The 20,771-nt window shown below is 46.1% G+C and overlaps 2 protein-coding genes across 2 annotated transcripts in view; one reads left to right on the top strand and one right to left on the bottom strand.

Annotated features, from left to right (window-relative positions):
* Window positions 1-12,250, top strand: part of bmp6 (bone morphogenetic protein 6) — a 136,112-nt gene extending 123,862 nt beyond the window's left edge. The window contains exons 6-7 of the mRNA XM_072467003.1: window positions 6,742-6,852; window positions 11,069-12,250. Of these exons, the coding sequence (XP_072323104.1) occupies window positions 6,742-6,852; window positions 11,069-11,218 (261 nt within the window). The 3' untranslated portion in view covers window positions 11,219-12,250. The remainder of the gene's footprint in view (window positions 1-6,741; window positions 6,853-11,068) is intronic.
* Window positions 11,650-20,771, bottom strand: part of txndc5 (thioredoxin domain containing 5) — a 33,254-nt gene continuing 24,132 nt past the window's right edge. Inside the window, exons 8-10 of the mRNA XM_072467004.1 lie at window positions 19,948-20,030; window positions 17,579-17,708; window positions 11,650-12,857 (exon numbers count right to left, since the gene is read on the bottom strand). Coding sequence (XP_072323105.1) covers window positions 12,735-12,857; window positions 17,579-17,708; window positions 19,948-20,030 — 336 coding nt within the window. The 3' untranslated portion in view covers window positions 11,650-12,734. The remainder of the gene's footprint in view (window positions 12,858-17,578; window positions 17,709-19,947; window positions 20,031-20,771) is intronic.

Raw genomic sequence — 20,771 nt, 5'->3', positions numbered from 1 at the left:
AATGGCAGGGGCGCTGGCAATAACTTTCAATTCCTCTTCCTCCGCCACCAGAGAGTCCCGGGCCTCATGATCGAAAACCTCTGGCTGGAAACTTTGAGGGATTTATGAGGGAAAAATGGTGCACGAGGTTCAACCAGGATGGATTGTTTTATATTCTATTATGGGCCAGAGTTTAGAGAATACCAAAGTATACCATGGAGTTCACCTGACCTACAACCTTTAATAGATTTTGGTTGAGGAGCACAAGGGCCCACTTTCCAGGTTTGATGCAACAGAGATCTTAAGTATTTTTAAACAAAACAATGTTTATTCTATGAATCCAGTTAACATTTTATAAACACACAGTAAACATCTTATCAACTACCAACACAAATACCCCCCCCCCCCCCAAATATACAGTACTCTATAGGTAACCCTTAATAACTTTCCTAACACCATCCATAAGCCAAACACCCTTTTCTACAAAACAGTAGGTTTGCATTCCTTACAGAAAACAGGTATTAATTTGAAGTTATCAAGTGGTCTCGAGACATTCTTTAGCAAGCAGAGAGAGAGACCAAAAATACACCTGCTTTGTTGGAATGCAGCTCCCAGCTGAAAACGAAACCAAAAATCGCAGAGCCACAAAGCAGCTTCCAGCTCAAAACGAAAGTAAAAGACAGAATCACAGCCCAGCTCCACCCGCGCAGTGACATCACTGCAGCCGTTTGATAAAACCCACTTTTCTTATAGGGAGCCTCACATGACAACTCTTAACAGAAGCTTTGAATCAGTCAGTAATCGGAATCAGGATACATGTGCAGGCTGGTGCGAGGAATGAGCGTTGCACAAGTTCTTAGTGACTGAATTCAGTTTGGGGATTATTCCCTCCTCCACCCATTCCGAATCCCCCAGTCTTCTGGATGGGGAGGGGGGGGGGGGGTTTGGTTAGAAATCCTGATCAGTTTGGGGGAAAATGTCCTGGAATATTTCTCCCATACTCCTTAAGGCAAACCCCAGGAGACTGTGGTGACCTGTTATTCCTTCAAATGCTAATTAAGAAAGAAAGCTTGACTTATTCCTCTCGCACCATCCCTCTTTATGGCAAGTTAAGATATCTGTGTGGCATACTAACTGAGCTTGCAAGCTGTTTGGCTACTAGCTGGTCTTGTAGCTGGGAGAAGCAGACACTAAATGCTTAATAACAGAATAATATTCGGGGGGTAAGGCCAGATTGTATGTAATTAGACCCTGGGCTAGCAGTCGGGGTGTTTTCTCGGTGTCTCGATCACCCATCTCACAACAAGTCGGGGTCCCATCAGCCCACGATTCCAAGAGGCCCCGGTTGTATAATTTCTTCCTGTTTTCATACTCCTACTTTGTTACTGTTATCTTAAGTAAGGCAAATCTTTCGACAGAACCTCACCATCTGAAACCTGGGCTCTTCACAGTAGGCGCAAACTTACAAGGTGGTGTCCCCTGGGTGGGCCTTACCCACAGCTAACTCAAATTGTCCTTCTCTCTTTAATAACAATAGGAAATCCATGCTCACTGCCCACGTCAGTAATCCCATCCAGCCGGTGATGACTGTGAGAAGGAATAGTCCTCTATTGCTGTTTTCCCCAGGAGTTCAATGCACCGGTCCCTTAGTTTTAAGTGTCAGCCATGGCTCCATTGGTAACACACCCTCCGCTGAGTCACGAGGTTGGGGGTTCGAGTCCAACACCAGGGCTTGAACACAATAATCATGGCTGATACTACAGTACTGAGGGAGTGCTGTGCTGTTGGAGTTTTGGATGAGGCGTTTAACCGAGGCACCATTTGTTTGCCTCAATGGATGCAGAAGGTTGCACGGTGCTATTTTGAAGAGCAGGGAAGTTAACCGGGGTCTTGGCCAGTATTTTGCCATCAGTCAACATTACAAAACAGATTATCTGCTCGTTATCGTATTGCTCTGTTTGGGAGCTTGCTGTGCACATTGGAAGTTGTGTTTCCAACATTTTGACAGTAACCTCACTTTGAAAGGTTGCAAAGCACTATAAGATGTCCAGTGGCTGTGGAAAGTGATGTATAAATACAAGTCTGTCTTTTATTCCTTTCCTGTCAATCTTTTCCATTTCCAGAAACCTATCCAATTTGACAATTTAATCTCCTCTCCATTTTGAGAGCTTCTTGCATGTCGTTTCCAAATTTGCATTTCTCTTAACTAAAATAGCCCAACTGTCTCCGCTTATGGGCATGGTGGCGCACTGGTTCGCACTGCTGCCTCACGGCACTGAGGACGCGGGTATAAAATGAAATGAAATGAAAAATCGCTTATTGTCACAAGTAGGCTTCAATGAAGTTGCTGTGAAAAACCCCTAGTCGCCACATTCCGGCGCCTGTTCGGGGAGGCTGATACGGGAATTGAACCGTGCTGCTGGCCTGCCTTGGTCTGCTTTGAAAGCCGCGATTTAGCCCTGTATCCCGGCCCTGGAGTTTGCACATTCTCCCCGTGTCTGCGTGGGTCTCACCCCCACAACCCAAAGATGTGCAGGATAGGTGGATTGACCACGCTAAATTGCCCCTTAATTAGGGGGGAAAAAGATTTGGGTACTCTAAATTTATTTTAAAAACAAGTGCCGGGCAATCATCATCTCCTACAAGAGAGAATCTAATTCTCGCCCTCTACATTCAATGGCATTACCATCACTGAATCTCCCACTATCAACATCCTAGGGTCTACAATTGACCAGAAACTGAACTGGACTAGCCATATAAATACTGTGGCTACAAAAGCAGGTCAGAGGCTAGGAATCCTGTGGCAGGTAACACATCTCCTGACTTCCCAAAGCCTGAAAAAATGAAAATGAAAATCGCTTATTGTCACAAGTAGCCTTCAAATGAAGTTACTGTGAAAAGCCCCTAGTCATCACATTCCGGTGCCTGTTCGGGGAGGCTGGTACGGGAATCGAACCGTGCTGCTGGCCTGCCTTGGTCTGCTTTAAAAGCCAGCGATTTAGCCCAGTGTGCTAAACCAGCCCCTAAAATTTTTTTTAAGAGTACCCAATTAATTTTTCCAATTAAGGGGCAATTTAGTGTGGCCAATCCACCTACCTTGCACACCTTTGGGTTGTGGGGGTGAAACCCACGCAAACATGGGCAGAATGTGCAAACTCCACACGGACAGTGACCCAGAGCCGGGATCGAACCTGGGACCTCAGCGCCCTGAGGCTGCAGGGCTAACCCACTGTGCCACCGTGCTGCCCATAAGCTTCAATGAAGTTGCTGTGAAAAGTATTTATATGTAGAGGTGATTGGCACCTCTTCCACAAACATTCATACCTTCCACCACCGACGCACAGTAGCAGCTGCCTGTACCATCTACAAGATGTGTCGCAGCAATTCTCCAAGGCTCCTTAGACCGCACCTTCCAAACCCATGACTGCTACCATCTAGAAGCACAAAGGCAGCTGACACATGAAAACGCCGCCACCTGAAAGCTCCTCAACATTCTGACTTGGAAATGTACCACCACTCCTTCGTTGTTGCTGGATCAAAATCCTGGAACTCTCTCCCTCGCAGCACGACGGGTGTACCACGTGGGCTGCAGCGGTTCAAAAAGGCAGCCCACCACCGCCACCTTGAGGACAATTAGGGATGGGCAACAAATGCTGGCTTAGCCAGCGATGCCCACATCCCATGAATGAATTTTGTTTGTCATTAAAACTACAACAGTGTGCATTTGTATGGAACCTTTAACATAGTATGGGCTGAATGGCCTCCTCCTACACTGTAAATTCTATGATTCTCCTGCTGTGAGCTCCCCCCCCTCCACATTTAATTCATAAGATCCTCCTGCTCACACCAGTTATGTTCAGACTTTATTTCCTCTCCGTGCAATGTTTGCCACTTTCTGTTTGCTCCCTTCAAGTGTTAACTTCAAAGATTAACATTGGAACTTCATCCCGAAGCTGCAGTGAATGAGCTACTGGATAGAAAAAACATTTCTTCAGCTTCCTGTCCAGGGCACGCTGAAGTTTTATTTGTTCATGGAATCAGAACGCAACAGTGCAGGGACCATTCAGCCCATCGAGTCCCTGCTAGCTCATTGGTCCACTTAGTCCTGCTTTTTCCCCTATAGCCCTTTTTCCCTCATGTATTTGTCCAATTATTGTATCTGAGCCCACTGCCCCTTCAGGCATTGCATCAAAAACATCTAAACATGCAGCTGGCTCGTACATCGTACATCCCTGTCACTCCGAGAAAACAGTCTTCATTAAACAGCTGTCTTTAAAACTAAAACCTTGGTTCCAATTGGCTCCACTTAAATATTAAAAAATCACCTCTGTATCGATGGGTACTGGTAAGTCTGGGGTTAGAAACATTGCATTTGACATTTACTGCACTGTAGCATTAAAACAGAGCCCTGTTTCTTTACTTACCCGTTTGCTCCATAGGGTGGCACCTGAACAGTGCTACCAAATGCAATGCTGGTAAGAAGCATGCCTACCTCCTACCCCATATTTCCCACCCTCCGCACCCTGTTTGCTTTCATTTAAAGCACAAAACGCAGGAAATCTGGGCTGGTTTCATCTCATTTGTTGCTTTCCTTCTGAATCTGACATCACCTTCCCATGAAGGTGCGTCTTTGACCTACCCCTCTTTGCACCTCTTCCCAACCTTCTGCCTCGATCTCTTGCGGCAGGACTCTTCCTTCACTGCTTATTCTTCTCCCTTCTTTCCCTCCAGTCTCACTGTGTGTGTGTGTGTGTGTGTGTGTGTGTGTGTGTGTGTCACTCAATCGTTTCTTCCTCGTTCCTCATTTTCATTGCATTTTATTCAACCCTCCCTTTCAACTGCAGCACTCCTTCCATCCCTTTGCCTTTCACCTTCACCTTCTCCAGTACTTTCATCTGTGCAGCCTTTCTGCTTCCCCTACTCTCATCCTCTTCTCTCCCCTTTTGCCCCCCCCCCCTTTCTGGTTGGTCTTTGGCAGATTTTTCTGTTCCCATTCCTATTGGAATTTAGCTTTCATCCTCTTTTTTTGTTTTTTTTGTTTCATGGTTTGTTCCTGTTCTCTCTCTAAGTGGGAAATGGTCCCGGAGCGGGTACTCGCAAATCAGTTTGCCACCTGGTCTCAGGAGTGGGTGAAAGGTGTGGGGGGGGGGGGCACGGGCACGATAGGTGCAGTGGAATCACCCTGGGCTGTCTGCTTAAAAAGGCCCCGGATTTAGTCAGATCCTGTCTGCGTACATTTCAATCACAGGCCGAGCGGTTAGGAATGAACAGAAGAGATACAGATATCCATAGAATCACTACAGTGCACAAGGAGGCCATTTGGCCCATCGAGTCTGCATTGACCCTCTGAAAGAGCTCCCTACCTCTGCGCACTCTCCCGCCCTATCTCCATAACCCTGTAATCCCATCCAACTTTTGGACATTAAGGGGCAATTTAGCGTGGCCAATCCACCTAACCTGCACATCTTTGGACTTGTGGGAGGAAACCCACGCAGACAAAGGGAGAACGTGCAAACGCCACACAGTCATCCAAGGCCGTAATCGAACCCTGGTCCCTGGCGCTGTGAGGCAGCAGTGTCATGCCGTGTAGAAGGTACTGAGTTACAGTGGAAAAACTCCCAACTGCAGTCCATTTGAAAGAACTCTGTGAACCCTGATACAGTTCTGCAGTATTCATAGAATGAATGGGTGGAATTCCCCAAGCCCCCGCCAGCATGTTCAGTGGTGGGCATGGGGCGGGGCAGCAGACCCAGAAATTAATGGGATGCTCATGAAGGCCTCGCCCACCCCCCCACGCCAGATTCTCTGCAGGCCTGAAACATGTTTGGAACAACGTGGTGTGTCAATGTGGGTACTCACCTGAACAATGCCTGGGACTGCTTCCAGAGTCCAGCAGGGAGGCTGCCAGTGACCCAGGAGCATATCAGGGGAGCAACTGGAAGTGGACTTTCCAGGTTAGATGTCCATCTCCCAGGCCCAAACTGTTCCGGGCGATCTATCCTCATCCTCGGGAGGTCCATCGTCTGGTCCCCGGGAGATCTACCTTCATTTCCAGCTTGTCCACCTTCTTTCTTCAATAGTGGGTCAGTAATGTGGGCATCTTTTCAATATGGCGCCCGGACACGTGGTGGACTACACGCCATCTAGGCCTGCTCCCACCATGGAAAATGGCGTGAAACATCCAGGTGCATAATTAATGAGGTCAGGCCAGAGGATTTGGCGTCTTTTCCAGCCCCACAGCGAGAAACACTCTATGTTCCCGCCCTAGTCTCAAAATGGGAGAAATCCACAGTCTTTTAAATTTAATGATTTATATTCAGTATTTTAAAGCACCGATTTAGTCACGTTTTTAAGTGGCTGGATGGTATAAATAAATGCCATTTTGTGACCAGGTGCTCACCTATAGATGTTAATGAGACCCAATGGCCTCCTTGGCCTATTAGGACCAATTGACAAATCAGTTCCTAATATTTCTTATGAACTGTATATTAAGTGTTTTTTTTGAGGTACTACACGATTGAGGGACCTGCCACTTTGGTTTTGTATGACACCGGGGAATTTTTCTTGCTAGAATTTGTTTGGTGAGGAAGATTTGTGGGGCCAACTGTAAAAATAACCAATTAGAGATGAGATGAGATGAGACAAAACATTTAGCCGACAGGGAAAGAAATAGACACTGGTACAGTCAACCGGTTTCAAAGTATGTTTTAATGAAAATTTATAAAGATTATCAATATTATAATTCAATTCTTGATTTCAAAGGACTGGATAATAGCACCTGAAGGATATGCAGCGTATTACTGCGATGGAGAGTGCTCATTTCCTTTAAATGCACACATGAATGCCACAAACCATGCAATTGTACAGACACTGGTGAGTAAAACACACGGGACTGGATTGCGTCCTACTGTCGCTGCACCAGAAATCATCGGGGACCTCGCGTGGACAATTAGTGCGAGCGACTAGGGCTTCCACGGTGCAGGGGGAGGGTGACCCTGACATCTGGACCCAAGTCACCCAATGGCCAAGCAGTAGCTGTTGCCATATTTAAAGGTAGCCAGGCCTGGTGTCCGAGTTGGAGATTGCCCGCCAGGCTTTTGAAGGAAGCTCTACAGCTTAAATCCCCAGTCATCTGAATTTCCCCAAGAGCAGTGAAGAAGGTTCCCGCTCCATCTCTCATCATCATTGGATGGCATCAGCAGGGTCGACTGAGTTCTGAGACGTCATAGTCTAGTCAGCGCTGGAGGATAAAGGAGGACAGGATGGATGATTTCCATGCTGTCGCTACCCCTCACTTTCTTTGCAGGTAGCCTCAGAAGTGTCCAGATCTGTGGTACCGCTTTAAGGGTCTGTGATGGTGCTTTAAGGGACGGCCTCTCTTCACCTTGGTTATGGGCTTCCCTTTGTAAATTTAGAACACAGTTCTTCTGGGTTTTGAATTTGCTGCCGAGACTCCCTCCATCAAAGTGTCAGCTCAGCAAGTTTGTGCTCAGAGAAACCATCTCTTAAATCAATCCAGTGCCCCGTGACTCAATCTCCTGGAAGTCCAAGTGAGTCGAGGAAGTCACAGCGGGCGGGACGATAACGCAGCGGTTAGCACTGCTGCCTCACGATGTCAAGGACCCCGGTTCGATCCCGGCCCCGGGTCACAGTCCATGTGGAGTTTGCACATTCTTCCCGTGACTGCGTGGGTTTCTCCCCCACAACCCAAAGATGTGTAGGATAGGGGGATTGGCCGCGCTAAATTGCTCCTTAAAGAAAAACTTTTACTCAGCAGGTTATAGAGAGCATGAGAGAGAGTCTCTAAATCCGAGAGGCAGGGTTGAATTGCTTTCAACCATTTACCATCAACCGATGTACCATTTGTCAATGTTCTCTGTTGATTATTCTTTGTGTATACTATGTACGTACGGTGTACGTTCACTCGGCCGCAGAAAAATACTTTTCACTGTACTCCCGTACATGTGACAATAAATCGAATCAAACCAAATAAAAATGTAAATTATATGCAAATAGATTATTAAGCACATCAATGAGCTTCCTGCTGCTCATGAGCAAGTTTTCCATTTTGTTACCTTCCCTTGTCGACCTAATCACCGATGACCTAATTGATGAAAAGTTTTGCCTTCACTGGGAGTCTGTCTTGCGACGTCCCACACAATCTTCCCTACCTGCTCCACAAAATGCAACCTTGCGAAAATATATATATTTTTTTTTTTTAATAAAGTTGCGGCAAAGTTAATTTTGATCCAGGGAAGTTGTGTGCCATTTTGTGGCGTTAAGATTAAAGTCATCATAACCTCGTATCAAATTGTGCTTGCTGAATTCTGGTGAAATCAACCATCAAATAATAACTTGTGTTTCCATAGCGTCTTTAACATAACAAAATGACCCAACGTGCTTCACAGGCGCATGAGAAAAGAAGACATGACACCAAGCCACTTGGAAGATTGGGTCAGGTGATCAAAGTTTTGGTCAAAGAGGAGGGCTTTTTCGGAATTTCAGAAGAGGAAAGTGACTGGGAGTTTGAGGGAGGGAATGCCAGAGTTTAGGGCCAGCCAGCTGAATGCATGGCCACTAAAACTGAGGATGCACCAGAAGCTGGAATGAGAGAAGCACACCGATCTCGGAGGGACAATGGGAAAGGTGCGAGGTCAGGAACGGACTTGAAAACCATGATTAGAATTTTAAAATGGAGACACGCTGGAAATTAATGTAGGTCAGAGGACACAAGGGCAGCAGAGCCTTGGAGGACCTCAAGCTTGTGGAGGGCAGCATGTGGGAGGCCGCCCAGAAGTGCGTCAGAAGTGTCAAGTCTCGAGATGATAACGGCATGAATCAGGAATGCAGCAGCAGAAGAACTGAAATAAAAATTCTGGGTAAACTCAGCAGGTCTGGCAGCATCGGCCCGGTAGCACAGTGGTTAGCACTTGCTTCACAGCGCCAGGGACCCGGGTTGGATTCCCGCTTGGGTCACTGTCTGCACGTTCTCCCCGTGTCTGCATGGGTTTCCGCCGGGTACTCCGGTTTCCTCCCACAAGTCCCGAAAGACTAGCTTATTGGGTGAATTGGACGTTCTGAATCCCTCCGTGTACCCAAACAGGCGCTGGAATGTGGCGACTCGGGGATTTTCACAGTAACTTTATTGCGGTGTTAGTGTAAGCCTACTTGTGACACTAATAAAGATAATAGAAACAAGAGTTAACATTTCAAGTCCATATGCCTCTTCTGGGGACAGTCTGGCAATTTTTGCGAGGGTTAAAATAAACACCAGTTTACAAATGGGGATGGGACTAAATACTTGAACGATTTAATCATTACATAGAACATACAGTGCAGAAGGAGGCCATTTGGCCCATCGAGTCTGCACCGACCCACTTAAGTCCTCACTTCCACCCTATCCCCGAAACCCAATAACCCCTCTTAATTAGTGACTTTTTTTTTTAAATTAAGAAAAGGCAAATTGAGAGAAGGCCAGGAGAGAACCTGAACAATTTCATTGTGGAAAGATAGCAACAATGGGAATATCAAGTACGTGTAGAGAGTCGTAATTGAGGTGATGCCTCTGATGGAACACATGCCATTTCAATGCAACTGGTTGTACAAACCTTACAAAGTAAACTCTGGACCTCCCGCTTTCAACCCATGCCCGCAAACCGGACTCAGGAGTTATTAAAGTTCTAATTTCCTGCTGGAATATTAATTCGCCTCCACCCAGCTGTATTTCTGGATTTGCTTCCATATTATTTTCATCCAGGAAGAATCTAATCTCACTCTCTGCTACACTGGGTGAGGGGTGGCGCAGTGGTAAACTCACTGGCCTGATAATCTAGAGGCCCACTCTAATGCAATAGGGACGCGGGTTCAAATCCCACAACGGCAGCTGGCCGAATTTACATTCCGTTGTTAAATCTGGAATAAAAGCTAGTCTCAATAATGGTGACCATGACCACCATTATCGATTGTTGGAAAAAGGTTCACGCATGTCCTTTAGACAACTGGCAAGTCACGCTACGGTTGTATAGAACCTTGGTAATCCCACTTGGAATATTGCGCACAATTCTAGTCGCCACACTACCAGAAGGATGTGGAGGCTTTGGAGAGGGTGCAGAGGAGGTTTACCAGGATGTTGCCTGGTCTGAAGTGTGTTAGCCATGCGGCGAGGCTGAATAGACTCGGACTGTTTTCATTAGAATGATGGAGGTTGAGGGAAGACCTGTAGAGGTCGACAAGATTGTGAGGGGCATGGGTAAGTGGATGGGCAGGCACTATTTCCTAAGGTGGAAAGGTCAGTCACCAGGAGGCATAGGTTTAATGTCCATGGGGCAAAGTTTAGAGGAGATGTGCAAGGCAATTTTTTTTTTTTTTTTTAACACCGAGGGTGGTGAGTGCCTGGAACATGTTGCCAGGGGAGGTTGTGGAAGCAGATACATTAACTACGTTCAAAAGGCATCTTGACAAATCCATGGATAGGATGGGTAGAGGGCTACGGCACAACAAAGTACTGAGGGGTTTTGGCCAAGGTTGGTCTCATGACCGGTACAGGCTTGGAGGGCCGAAGGGCCTGTTCCATTGCTGTATTGTTCTTTGTTCTTTAAAGGAAATCCTGTCTGGTCTGGCCCATAGGTGACTCCAGATCCACGGCAATATGGGTGACTCTTAACCATCCTCTGAAATGGCCCAGCAAGCAGCAGTTAGGGATGGGCAACAATTGCTGGCCTTGCCAATAATGCTCACACCCCAGGAAAGAATGAAGGAACAAAATGTCATAGGATTAAGTCAGTGCGCTTGCTCAAAGCCACATTGACCGAGTCTGATATTCTCCCAACTGCACAGGCACTTAAATATTGGTCTAGAATAGCAATTTAAAATTCCTAATACTTGAGGGCCATTTTTCTGGGAGCGGTTTCTGTCAAATTTCAATGCAATGAGTGTTTTTTGCCTGGCCGGGAAGTAGGATTTGATACCAACGTCAAATATTGCGTTAAAAAGCCAACAGCAGGAGTTCGACGAAAGGCAGGGTGAAAATGTTTTACAGGATGTACCTGCACGCACAGACCTAATCATCCCAAATTTCTTTTGACTGTAGGTCCACCTCATGAACCCAGAATACATTCCAAAACCATGCTGTGCCCCCACCAAGCTGAATGCAATTTCTGTCCTTTTCTTCGACGACAGCTCGAATGTTATATTGAAAAAGTACAGGAACATGGTGGTCAGAGCCTGTGGCTGCCATTAAAAGGACAAGGAGCTCTTCATCCTGACGACGTGAGACTACTGGAAAGTAACTGCATCCTCAATACATAGCGATATAAATCCCTGGAGCAATACCTCTGTAAATAATGTTTACAATTTGTTTTGGGTTTTTTTTTAAAAAAGGTTTCTACTTAAAAAGGCTTTTGTAATATATTTTGTACATAGTTTTCATAAAAAATGTAATTTATTTGTTTTGGGGGATTTTTTTTTTGGTAACTAGGGGCTATTATGATGATGAGAGTAGCCACTGGGTTTTAGCGCTGGACAATGCAGTATGTGTGATTCAGAGGAAAACTGCTTTACACCTTCAAACTCTAACCTTAGGAAAAGCTGAGAGACCACCTCACCACAGCCCCTAGTTTGGACAGACTCTCTGCACATTATCTTTTTTATAAGATGCACTCTGGACAATCATTTTCTTAAGAAACTTTATTAGAAATTGCCAAGTAGTGGAAACTATTGACATAGTATCACATTTTGTTTAATGATTCTTTTTATACAAAAAAGCTAAGTGCCAACCACACACACACACACACACACTTACTGTTCCCCTACCCTCTTGGAGAACAATTCAAATTCTCCATACACACACATGCTAACAATAAACAATGTGAAAAAAATCAAGTGGTTTTCCTGTGCTATTTTCTCACTCAATTTGCATGAATAACGAAACGATTATGGATCTTTGGGCTTGCGTTCTCAAGCACTCGAGGAAGTACTTCGACGACAGCCGCGACTTACTCAACTATCTGGCTTGTGGGACGCTTTAATTTTGAAATCGTCTGATTTAGAAATTGTCATAAATGTAAAAATGACCTCTTTCAACCACTTTCTCTAGTGCATGGTTTTTCGAAAACAAAAGGAAAATGCATTCATTAAATTGAACGGAGAGCAGAGTGTTCAACTTCTAACTCAAAAGGGGATGCAACACGTAAAAGAGTATAAAACAAGGCAACGCTATCAAATTCTGTTCACTCAAACGTGTTCTTCCTTCAACCAAATTTAATTAACCCTAGCAAGTATATTATTGTCTGGTACTGCAAGTTATTCAATACAAAGTTCCACACACACATTTGCGTTATAAACTGGCTTGACCTCCTGTTATAATACTTTGTGAATGTGGCTCGATCATACACTGAGGTATTCTTGTTTAGTTCTCTTCCCCCACAGTACTGTTAATTACTAATCGGGTACAACTATTGTGCCATGCTTACCTCACAAGCTAGACATGAACCACATCCACAGAAGTGTTAAAAAATGGCAGAATAGGGGTGGACGGAACAAGCAAATTCTCATCGCTCAGTACAACATACGTAGAAGGCACCACTATATATAGTGGAAGCTGCGGCCAACTTCCATCTTTTAGAAGAAGCTTGGTAAGTTGGCATTAACCCATTATTGATGACAATGGAAAAAGAGTTTACACATCAAAAAAAATAACCACTTAATTCTTGTAAACAGTGACACGAGGTGGTGGCTGCGCAAAAAAGTACATTGTTTTACAGTTCATCCCTGGCTTGCTGTAGGATAAAGTTGTGAAGAGCTTCTATATCTCTTGCTCCATTATACTCGCTTAACTGCTGACCACCACGGAACAGCAGCAACGTTGGATAACCACGCACCTTTTTAAAAAAAAAAAACATACATGCACACAATTAGTTGCTTCAGTTGCTTTTCTTTTAAGTTACATGTTTATCAGCCTAGGGTGTCACGATGGCGCAGTGGTTAGCATTGCTGCGTCACGACGCTGAGCACCCCTTTTCGTCCTGGCCCTGGGTCACTGACCGTGTGGAGTTTGCACATTCTCCCCCATGTCTGCATGGGTCTCACCACCACAACCAAAAGATGTGCGGGTTAGGTGGATTGGCCATACTAAATCGCCCTGTAATATGGAAATTCTCTTTTAAAAAGTTTCCTGATATGTGTTTTTTTTAACTTTAAAGTGCCCAATTTGTTTTTCCAACGAAGGGGCAATTCAGCGTGGTCAATCCACCTCCCCTGTACTTCTTTGGGTTGTGAGGGTGAGACCACGCAGACACGCGGAGAATGCAAACTCCACAAGGACAGTGACCCGGGGCCGGGATCGAACAGTGGTCCTCGGTGCCGCGAGGCAGCAGTGCTCCACCGTACCCTGCACAGCCTCCTGATATGTGGACAGTGAGGGAACTTTTTCTTCGGACAAATGTGTAGAGGAAACAATCTCTCTATATATTTTGCCAAAACGTGTAGTTTAAAAAGTGCACTGCAGAGGACGGTGAATTCCACTGGACCTGCTTCTGGTCTGAGGCAATAAGAGACAGATTTTTCCATCATATTTACCACCTTCCTCTTCTGTCCTTTTGCAATATCCACATTGAAGTTCGCTACGCTAATTCCACTGTTTTATTCTCCCGTTCCCTTCAATAGCTTCCAACAGATTGTGTAATACCATTACAAATGAGTTTGAATACCAGCTGCGATAATGCATTCCACTTTCCCCTTTACGTCAATCCTAAATTTATAATTTATGTTTCTTTGTTATCTATTTGTCAGCCAATAGACATGTTTGTCCACTATTTACACACTGGCCTCTGACTGCTTATTCAATTTCCCTTTAAACAGTCTCTGTTGAATATAATAGTATTGCATCTAGTCCGAATATTTCCTAATTTCGCAACAGGACTACAGCTTCCTGGAGAGATCTGGGGCGTGATCTTATAGAAATGAAACCGAATCCCAGGCCGAGTGCGTACAGCTGGGTGTTTCCTGGCGCACTCAGTGCTGAGAAAGACCCCACGACCTAGGGGTGGTCTCATTTTACTTTGGGGCTTCAGTGGGGTATGCCCCGTCGAGGCCGCGCTCCCCTCGTCAGTGCAGGGAGAGATCGGGGCGCCATTTTTAAATAGCCCCCGATCTCGAGGATCTCCCCAACGCAAACCCCAATTTTACTTTCTTTCCCCCCCACACACACACACACACACACATCCCAGCTCACCTATAAGGGTGTCATCGAGCCTCCCACATCCCACCTAATAAGCCTGTGCACACCCAGGACCGATCCCCAGCGCAAAACACCACCCTGGCAGTGCCCCTGCTTCCTGGGAAACCTAGTAGTGCCAGGCTGGCACTCTGGTGACAGCGGGGGTGCCATGGTACCACCCTGCCCAGAACCCACCCACCCAGGAAACCCCCCCCTCCACCAAGTGCTGTTCGCCTGATCCCAGATTGTGGAGACCGGTGCTAAACAGCGCTTGCCTGGGGTCTCTGACTGTGGCGAAGGGATTCATCCAAATGCTTGTAAACATTGACCACATCAAAGAGATGTAAGTGCATTCCAATCACTCAAGTGTATGATTTCACTGCACTTGCCTGTCTTTGATGTGATCAATGTTTCGCCACTGAAGCGTGAAAGCATATGAATGGATCAAATTTTTTTTGCCAGCTGTCACTCAAATCCCATTACTTGAAAGCTATGAATGGCTTGCAGCTAATGGATCTGTGGGAACCAGACACAGCTGCTCTCCTTTGAGGAATGGACATGTGGAGCTGGAAGTTAAGGATTAGTGCTCTCTAGCTTCCAGACAGGAGTCTCTTTTTTGGGGGAGGGGGTCTGGAGGTGGTTCCTTTAGACGGAGGGTCCCCTATTACAATGGTCCCTGGAGTGCCCCCTATTACAGGGGTCCCGGGGGGGGGGGGGGAGGCGGGTCAGCCCGCACATAGGAGTACGGGGGCACACATGCAATCGGAAGTGAAATTAGGATGCACTTTTTCAAAAAAGTGTGCTAAAAGTTTGGAGCTTAAAAGGCAGAAAATGCTGGATCAATTTGAAAACTGATAAGCTTTTTGTTTGTTAAGGGATGTGGGGCATGTTTTGTTATGCACTTGATGTAGCATAAGCTGCTTCCTGTATGTGCACTGTGACAAAGGCAGGTTCAGACTTGGGGATAGCTTTAACACATTTATTAAACTATTAACAATTCTCCTACTTGGATTTGACGCTACTGTTAATCCTACTATAGCTACTCAGACTGACGAACCAGTCTGCTACAATCCACGTGGTGGGAGTGATGTTCAATCAACCCTGTGTCTGTACTCGCAGAGTCTCCACTGGAAAGAGACTGAGCATGTGTGATGTGTCCTTTTATATGGGTTGGTGTAATGCCCTCCTGTGGTAGTGTCACCTCTGTGTGTATCGTGAATGCCCATTGGTCGTGTCCTATCTTACTGACCTATTGGTTGACTGTGTGTCACGTCTCTGGTGTTCCCTCTAGTGTCTAGCTAGGTGTAGTGTATGTACATTAACCCTTTGTGTACTTAGTGATGTATATCACCACAGGGCAAAGAGAAGTACATGGCGTTTAATTGTCGATTAGTGACGATTTCACAATTGTGGAATTGCCTCGAGGGGCAAAATGTTTCGAACAGCTGTCTTGGACCCAATGCCATACAATTGCTCCAAATTGTATCATGGACAGGGTGGCAACTGTTGACAAGAATTTGACCTATGTTACAACTACCAAGTGCACTATCTCTTGGGAACTTATGCACAAGAAGATCAAAGGATTCCACGTTTGCATCCTCGGTCCAGCAACACCTATTGAAAATGGACAGGATGCTCCAGCATGGCTGAGACACCCCAAGTGATCCGATAACCCACCATCATTCAACTGTCAGGGTTCACACAAACTGCCCTTTTGCTCAGAGCGTGACCGATGGCGTAGGGCCCATAGCCAAGCAAGGTCAATCCTTTAGGTAGAGGAAAGAACAAACGCAGTAACTGCCCTCTGATTTTCTGTGTTCTGCTGAAGCCCTTCTCTGTTCCGATATATTTAAACACAGGAAGAGATAGCGAGAACAACTGAAGGCCCTTATCGTTTTGCGTCGAATTGAAAGCATTTACTTGATTATGGATTACTTGAGCATTTACTTAAATGAACCTGGATCCTCCAATCATTTGCTTAGAAATCGATTTTATGGTAATTAAGCCAAAAACGCAGCATGGAATGTAGACGGGGGCACTCCACTCGCCACATTAAAAGTTCTGACACGTTTATAATTAAACAGAAGCTTTTGTGATCCTATTTTTCTTTAAATATTAGAAAACTACCCTTGGTGGAGATCACAGCGCCATTGGGCGGACCTGCCTACGGGCAACAAACTCAAAGAGAATTATAAAATGAGCAATGCTTCTGACCCCATCCCTGTAGAATCCATTTTAGAATTCACCCTAAAACAGCTGCACTTTTATTAAAATAAAGTGCCTACTTCTCTAGCCTACTTAAACCATAGTTTCCAGCACACTGGACAGGACTTTGGCAAATTGGCACCAAAATGCTACTGGCTGGCAAAATGTAGAATAGGACCAGCTTGACGGACGAAGCACAATCTAGCTCATCAAAACCTTGGCACAAGATCGTTTGCAACAACAAAAAGTTGGCATTGTTTAGACCTTTGTTCAATTTAAATCCCAGAGTGAAAGTGGGAATGGGGAAGGGGTCTGTCAACTTAAAATATTGTCCGTAAAATTTAGAAACAATAAGTGTTTATTCTACAGTCTTGTCAGTGGGCAGCTCTCACTGTAATTGCTGGTGGACATTCTTACTACTGCACAGTGGGAAGGCGGTGGCGGAGTAGTATTATTACTGGACTAGCAATCCAGAGTACTCTAGGGACCCGGGTTTGAATCCCACCACGGCAGGTGAATTCAATAGTTTTCAAAAATAAATCCGGAACGACCATTGTCGTCAAAACCCATCTGGTTCACTAATGACCTTTAGGGAAGGAAATCTGCCATCCTTACCTGGTCTGGCCTACATGTGACTCCAGGCGCACAGCAATTATGTTGACATAAAAATACCATCATGGGGGCAATTAGGGATGGGCAATAAATGCTGGCGCGACACCCCCATCCCGGAAATGAATTTAAAAGGAAGTATTCCTAACCAGTGTGCAAATGTCAGCCTTGACTTTATCTAAATTTAGAGTATCCAATTCTTTTTCTTTTCCAATGAAGGGGTAATTTAGCGTGGCCAATTCACTTACCCTACACATCTTTTTTGGGTTGTGGGGGTGAGACCCACGCAGACACGAGGCGAATGTGCTAACTCCCGGGGCCGGTATCGAACCCAGGTCCTCGGCGCCATGAGGCAGCAGCGCTAACCATTGCGCCACTGTGCCGCCCTGACTTTATCTGCCTTTGAAACCTCCATTAGTGTTGAGTTTTTCAAAACCAGCTACATAAAATGAAATAAATATTTTTTTTTTAAACCGCGGTTTTAGTTAGTTTGAACTATGTGAAAAATGACTAACGGAAAAGGGAAAAGCCCGCCAACGCAACATCTCTGAGTAATAGCTTCTTACTCACCGAGTACTGATTGCAGAGGGTTCGCTGATCAGTGCAGTCCACTTTTGCAATTTTGATATCACTTAGACCAGGGAATTCCTGCTTTGCAAGTTCCTCCCAGGTCGGTGCTAGACTTTTACAATGGCCACACCTATGGACAAAGAAAGAGTGTGGATTACTGGTGGAGGTACTTGACGTTGAAGTGCAGAACCTCTTCCAATTACTGGTGGAGGTACTTGGCGTTGAAGTGCAGAACCTCTTCCATGCGCTGCACTGAAGTGCCTGAAGAGGAATATCTGTGATTAGACTTTCAACTAGTCAACAAGCGGGAGGGCGCCGTCCCTCCTGTCACTATTTTTTAATATACATGTATTTTATTACAAACATGTATCAAAACAGGTTACAGCAAAAAAAAAAACACCCCAGTAGACATACTTCCCAACAATCAACTGTACAGTCTATACAGATTTTTCCCCATTTTCACCCCCCGCCCCGGCGATGAACAGCTCCTCAAACATGGTCACAAACATCCCCCAACATTTCTCAAACTCCCTGCAGAGCCCCTTAACTCACACTTTATCTTCTCTAACGGCAGGAAGTCGTACAGGTCACCCACCAAGCCGCTACCCCCGGTGGCGATGCCGACCGCCACTCCAGTAAAATTCACCGCCGTGCAATCAAAGAGGCGAAGGCCACGACATCGGCCTTCCTCCTCTCCATGAGCTCCGGCTTCTCTGAGACCCCAAATATCGGCATCAAAGGGTCCGGGTCCACCTCCTTCTCCATTACCCTGGCTAAGACCGCGAACACTCCCGCCCAAAATCTTCCCAATTTTTCGCAAACCCAAAACATGTGCGCATGATTCACTCGCCCACACCCCCTGAAAGAACCCACTCGTTCTCACCCGAGTCATATGCACCCTGTGCATCACCGTAAACTGTATCAGGCTCATCCTTGCACAAGAGGAGTTCCCGTTTACCCTCCGCAGTGCCTCACTCCATACTGCCCAGTTGATCCCCTGCTGTAACTATTGGCACATCTCGAAGGATCCTGCACCCTTATTTCCGAAAGAGTTAATCCGTGGCAGAACAGGAATAGAGAATCTAAGTCTGCACTGTAGACAAGAGGACTGTAACTCCTGACAATGTTCAAAATACTGGTGCCAGTAAGTTATCTCACTGGTCTCCGAAACTGCAGGGCACTTTAGAATAGATTTCTTTGCCCCATTCGTTCCGCTGACAGCCTTATATTCAAGGAAATATTGTAGTCCTCCCGACAGCACTTTTTGAGGGCCAATCTTCTCACTCAAGTGGGTTTTTTGATGCGCACACTTACAAAAGATGTAGCCGTGATCAAATGTCTCTGAAGACTGCTGCCAATGCCATTCTGAGGTTAGTCACTGGGAGATATGCAATATCCCCCACCCCTTTCCTTCCCCACCCACCACAATTCTCCCTCCTATCCACAAGTGCAAACCCATAGCCACTGCTGAATATATGCTGCCATAATATTCCGTCGAAAGACTCCCAAGGCCACGTTATGTCATTGAGAGAGTCAAGAGGTTGCTCAGGTCCCATTGTAGGACCAAGGCGTACAAATCTCTACCGACACTCCGGTGGTGACGGGCTGCAACATCTTTGCAGGACATTCATCCTGTCCGATCAGGTGGATGTTGAGGATCTTGTGGATATTTCAGAGAGCATGGCGTCCCAGGCTCCCTCAAAAGAATACCACCAAACTCTGGCCATTCTCCATCTGTGGGACGTTGCTGGTGTTTCTTTCCAGTGGTACCTTTGTACCCTGGGTTCACGATATGAGCCAAACGATGCTCTGTATCAACTCCAAGGATGCAATCAGGTAAAAGTTTAGCGGGGGTCAAGCATGATGGCAGTTGAAGAATCAGATCTTTCCAAACTGGCCTGAGACAGGGACCTGGTGTTATTTTGCATGAAACCCAGAAAATCCCGTGCTAGTATAAAACCGACAACCACCGTTTTAAGTCATGCCCTGTGTGGGGTTGGGGGGGGGGGGGGAGTTTATTGTCCCATGGGGGATGTGGGCAGTATCTGAAGCTACTGCCAGCAAATCAACTCTCCCAGACTCCTCACTTGGTTTTCCATGACATCACATTCTGGCCCGAGGTTTCTCTTTTGTGGGACAACATCAACAGTGTCAAATTCCAACTCCAGTCCATCCCCCACCCACAACGCACACACACAGGAAAAGATATTCCCTTCAGCAGCCGAGCTGTGAATCAGTGCAAGATTACAGCTTCTCGCCTGCACACTGATTAGAGCTGGGAGTTCTCTGAATAAACTCAGCTCGCTCGATCCTTTCGACCTGGCCCACATTCCCCTTCATTAATAACCACAGAAGAACACATTACTTACCAGGGAGCAAAGAACTTCACAAATGTCACCCCCATGGCTATGGTCTGCTCAAAGTCACTTTCAGTCAAGGTCAGCACACTGTACTGCAGTGAGGAGGAAAAAGAATAGACAGTCACTCAGAGCGTAAAGCATACGTCGAATAGAATAGAATGTACAGTGCAGAAGGAGGCCATTCGGCCCATCGGGTTTGCACCGACCCACTCAAGCCCTCACTTCCACCCTATCCCCGTAACCCAATAACCCCACCTCACCTTTTTGGACACTATTGGAAATTTAGCATGACCAATCCACCTAACCTGCACGTCTTTGGATTGTGGGAGGAAACCGGAGCACGCGGAGGAAACCCACGCACACACAGGGAGAATGTGCAAATTCCACACAGACAGTGACCCAGCGGGGAATCGAACCCAGGACCCTGGCGCTGTGAAGCCACAATGCTAACCACTGTGCTACCGTGCCGCCCGGTACACATCACAACTTTAGACCAAAATAATCCTAAAGTCTCTTGTTCCACCCTATTCAAGCAACCCGGAGGCATAACTTAGGCCCTGTTTGGATGGCAAGTTGAGAAACCTCCGTAACACTTCCGTTTTCATCTACTAGGTTAGCCTAGTAACTCCTCCTCAAACGTAGGGGGAAATGTAACTTGTCTCCCCCCCCCCCCCATGATGGGACACAGATCTCCAGTCTGCGGCGAGCAATGAATAGAAATGGCACGCCCATTGCGATGTGACATGGCTCATTTTTAAGTCAACCCTGCTGAGTCTTTGTACAGAAACCACACATCCCCAAAGAATAGAATATTTACATACAAAACCTTTAAA

The sequence above is a fragment of the Scyliorhinus torazame genome, chromosome 11 (genome assembly GCF_047496885.1).
Source record: "Scyliorhinus torazame isolate Kashiwa2021f chromosome 11, sScyTor2.1, whole genome shotgun sequence".
NCBI lineage: Eukaryota > Metazoa > Chordata > Chondrichthyes > Carcharhiniformes > Scyliorhinidae > Scyliorhinus > Scyliorhinus torazame.
This window is presented reverse-complemented; position numbering and strand designations above follow the sequence as displayed.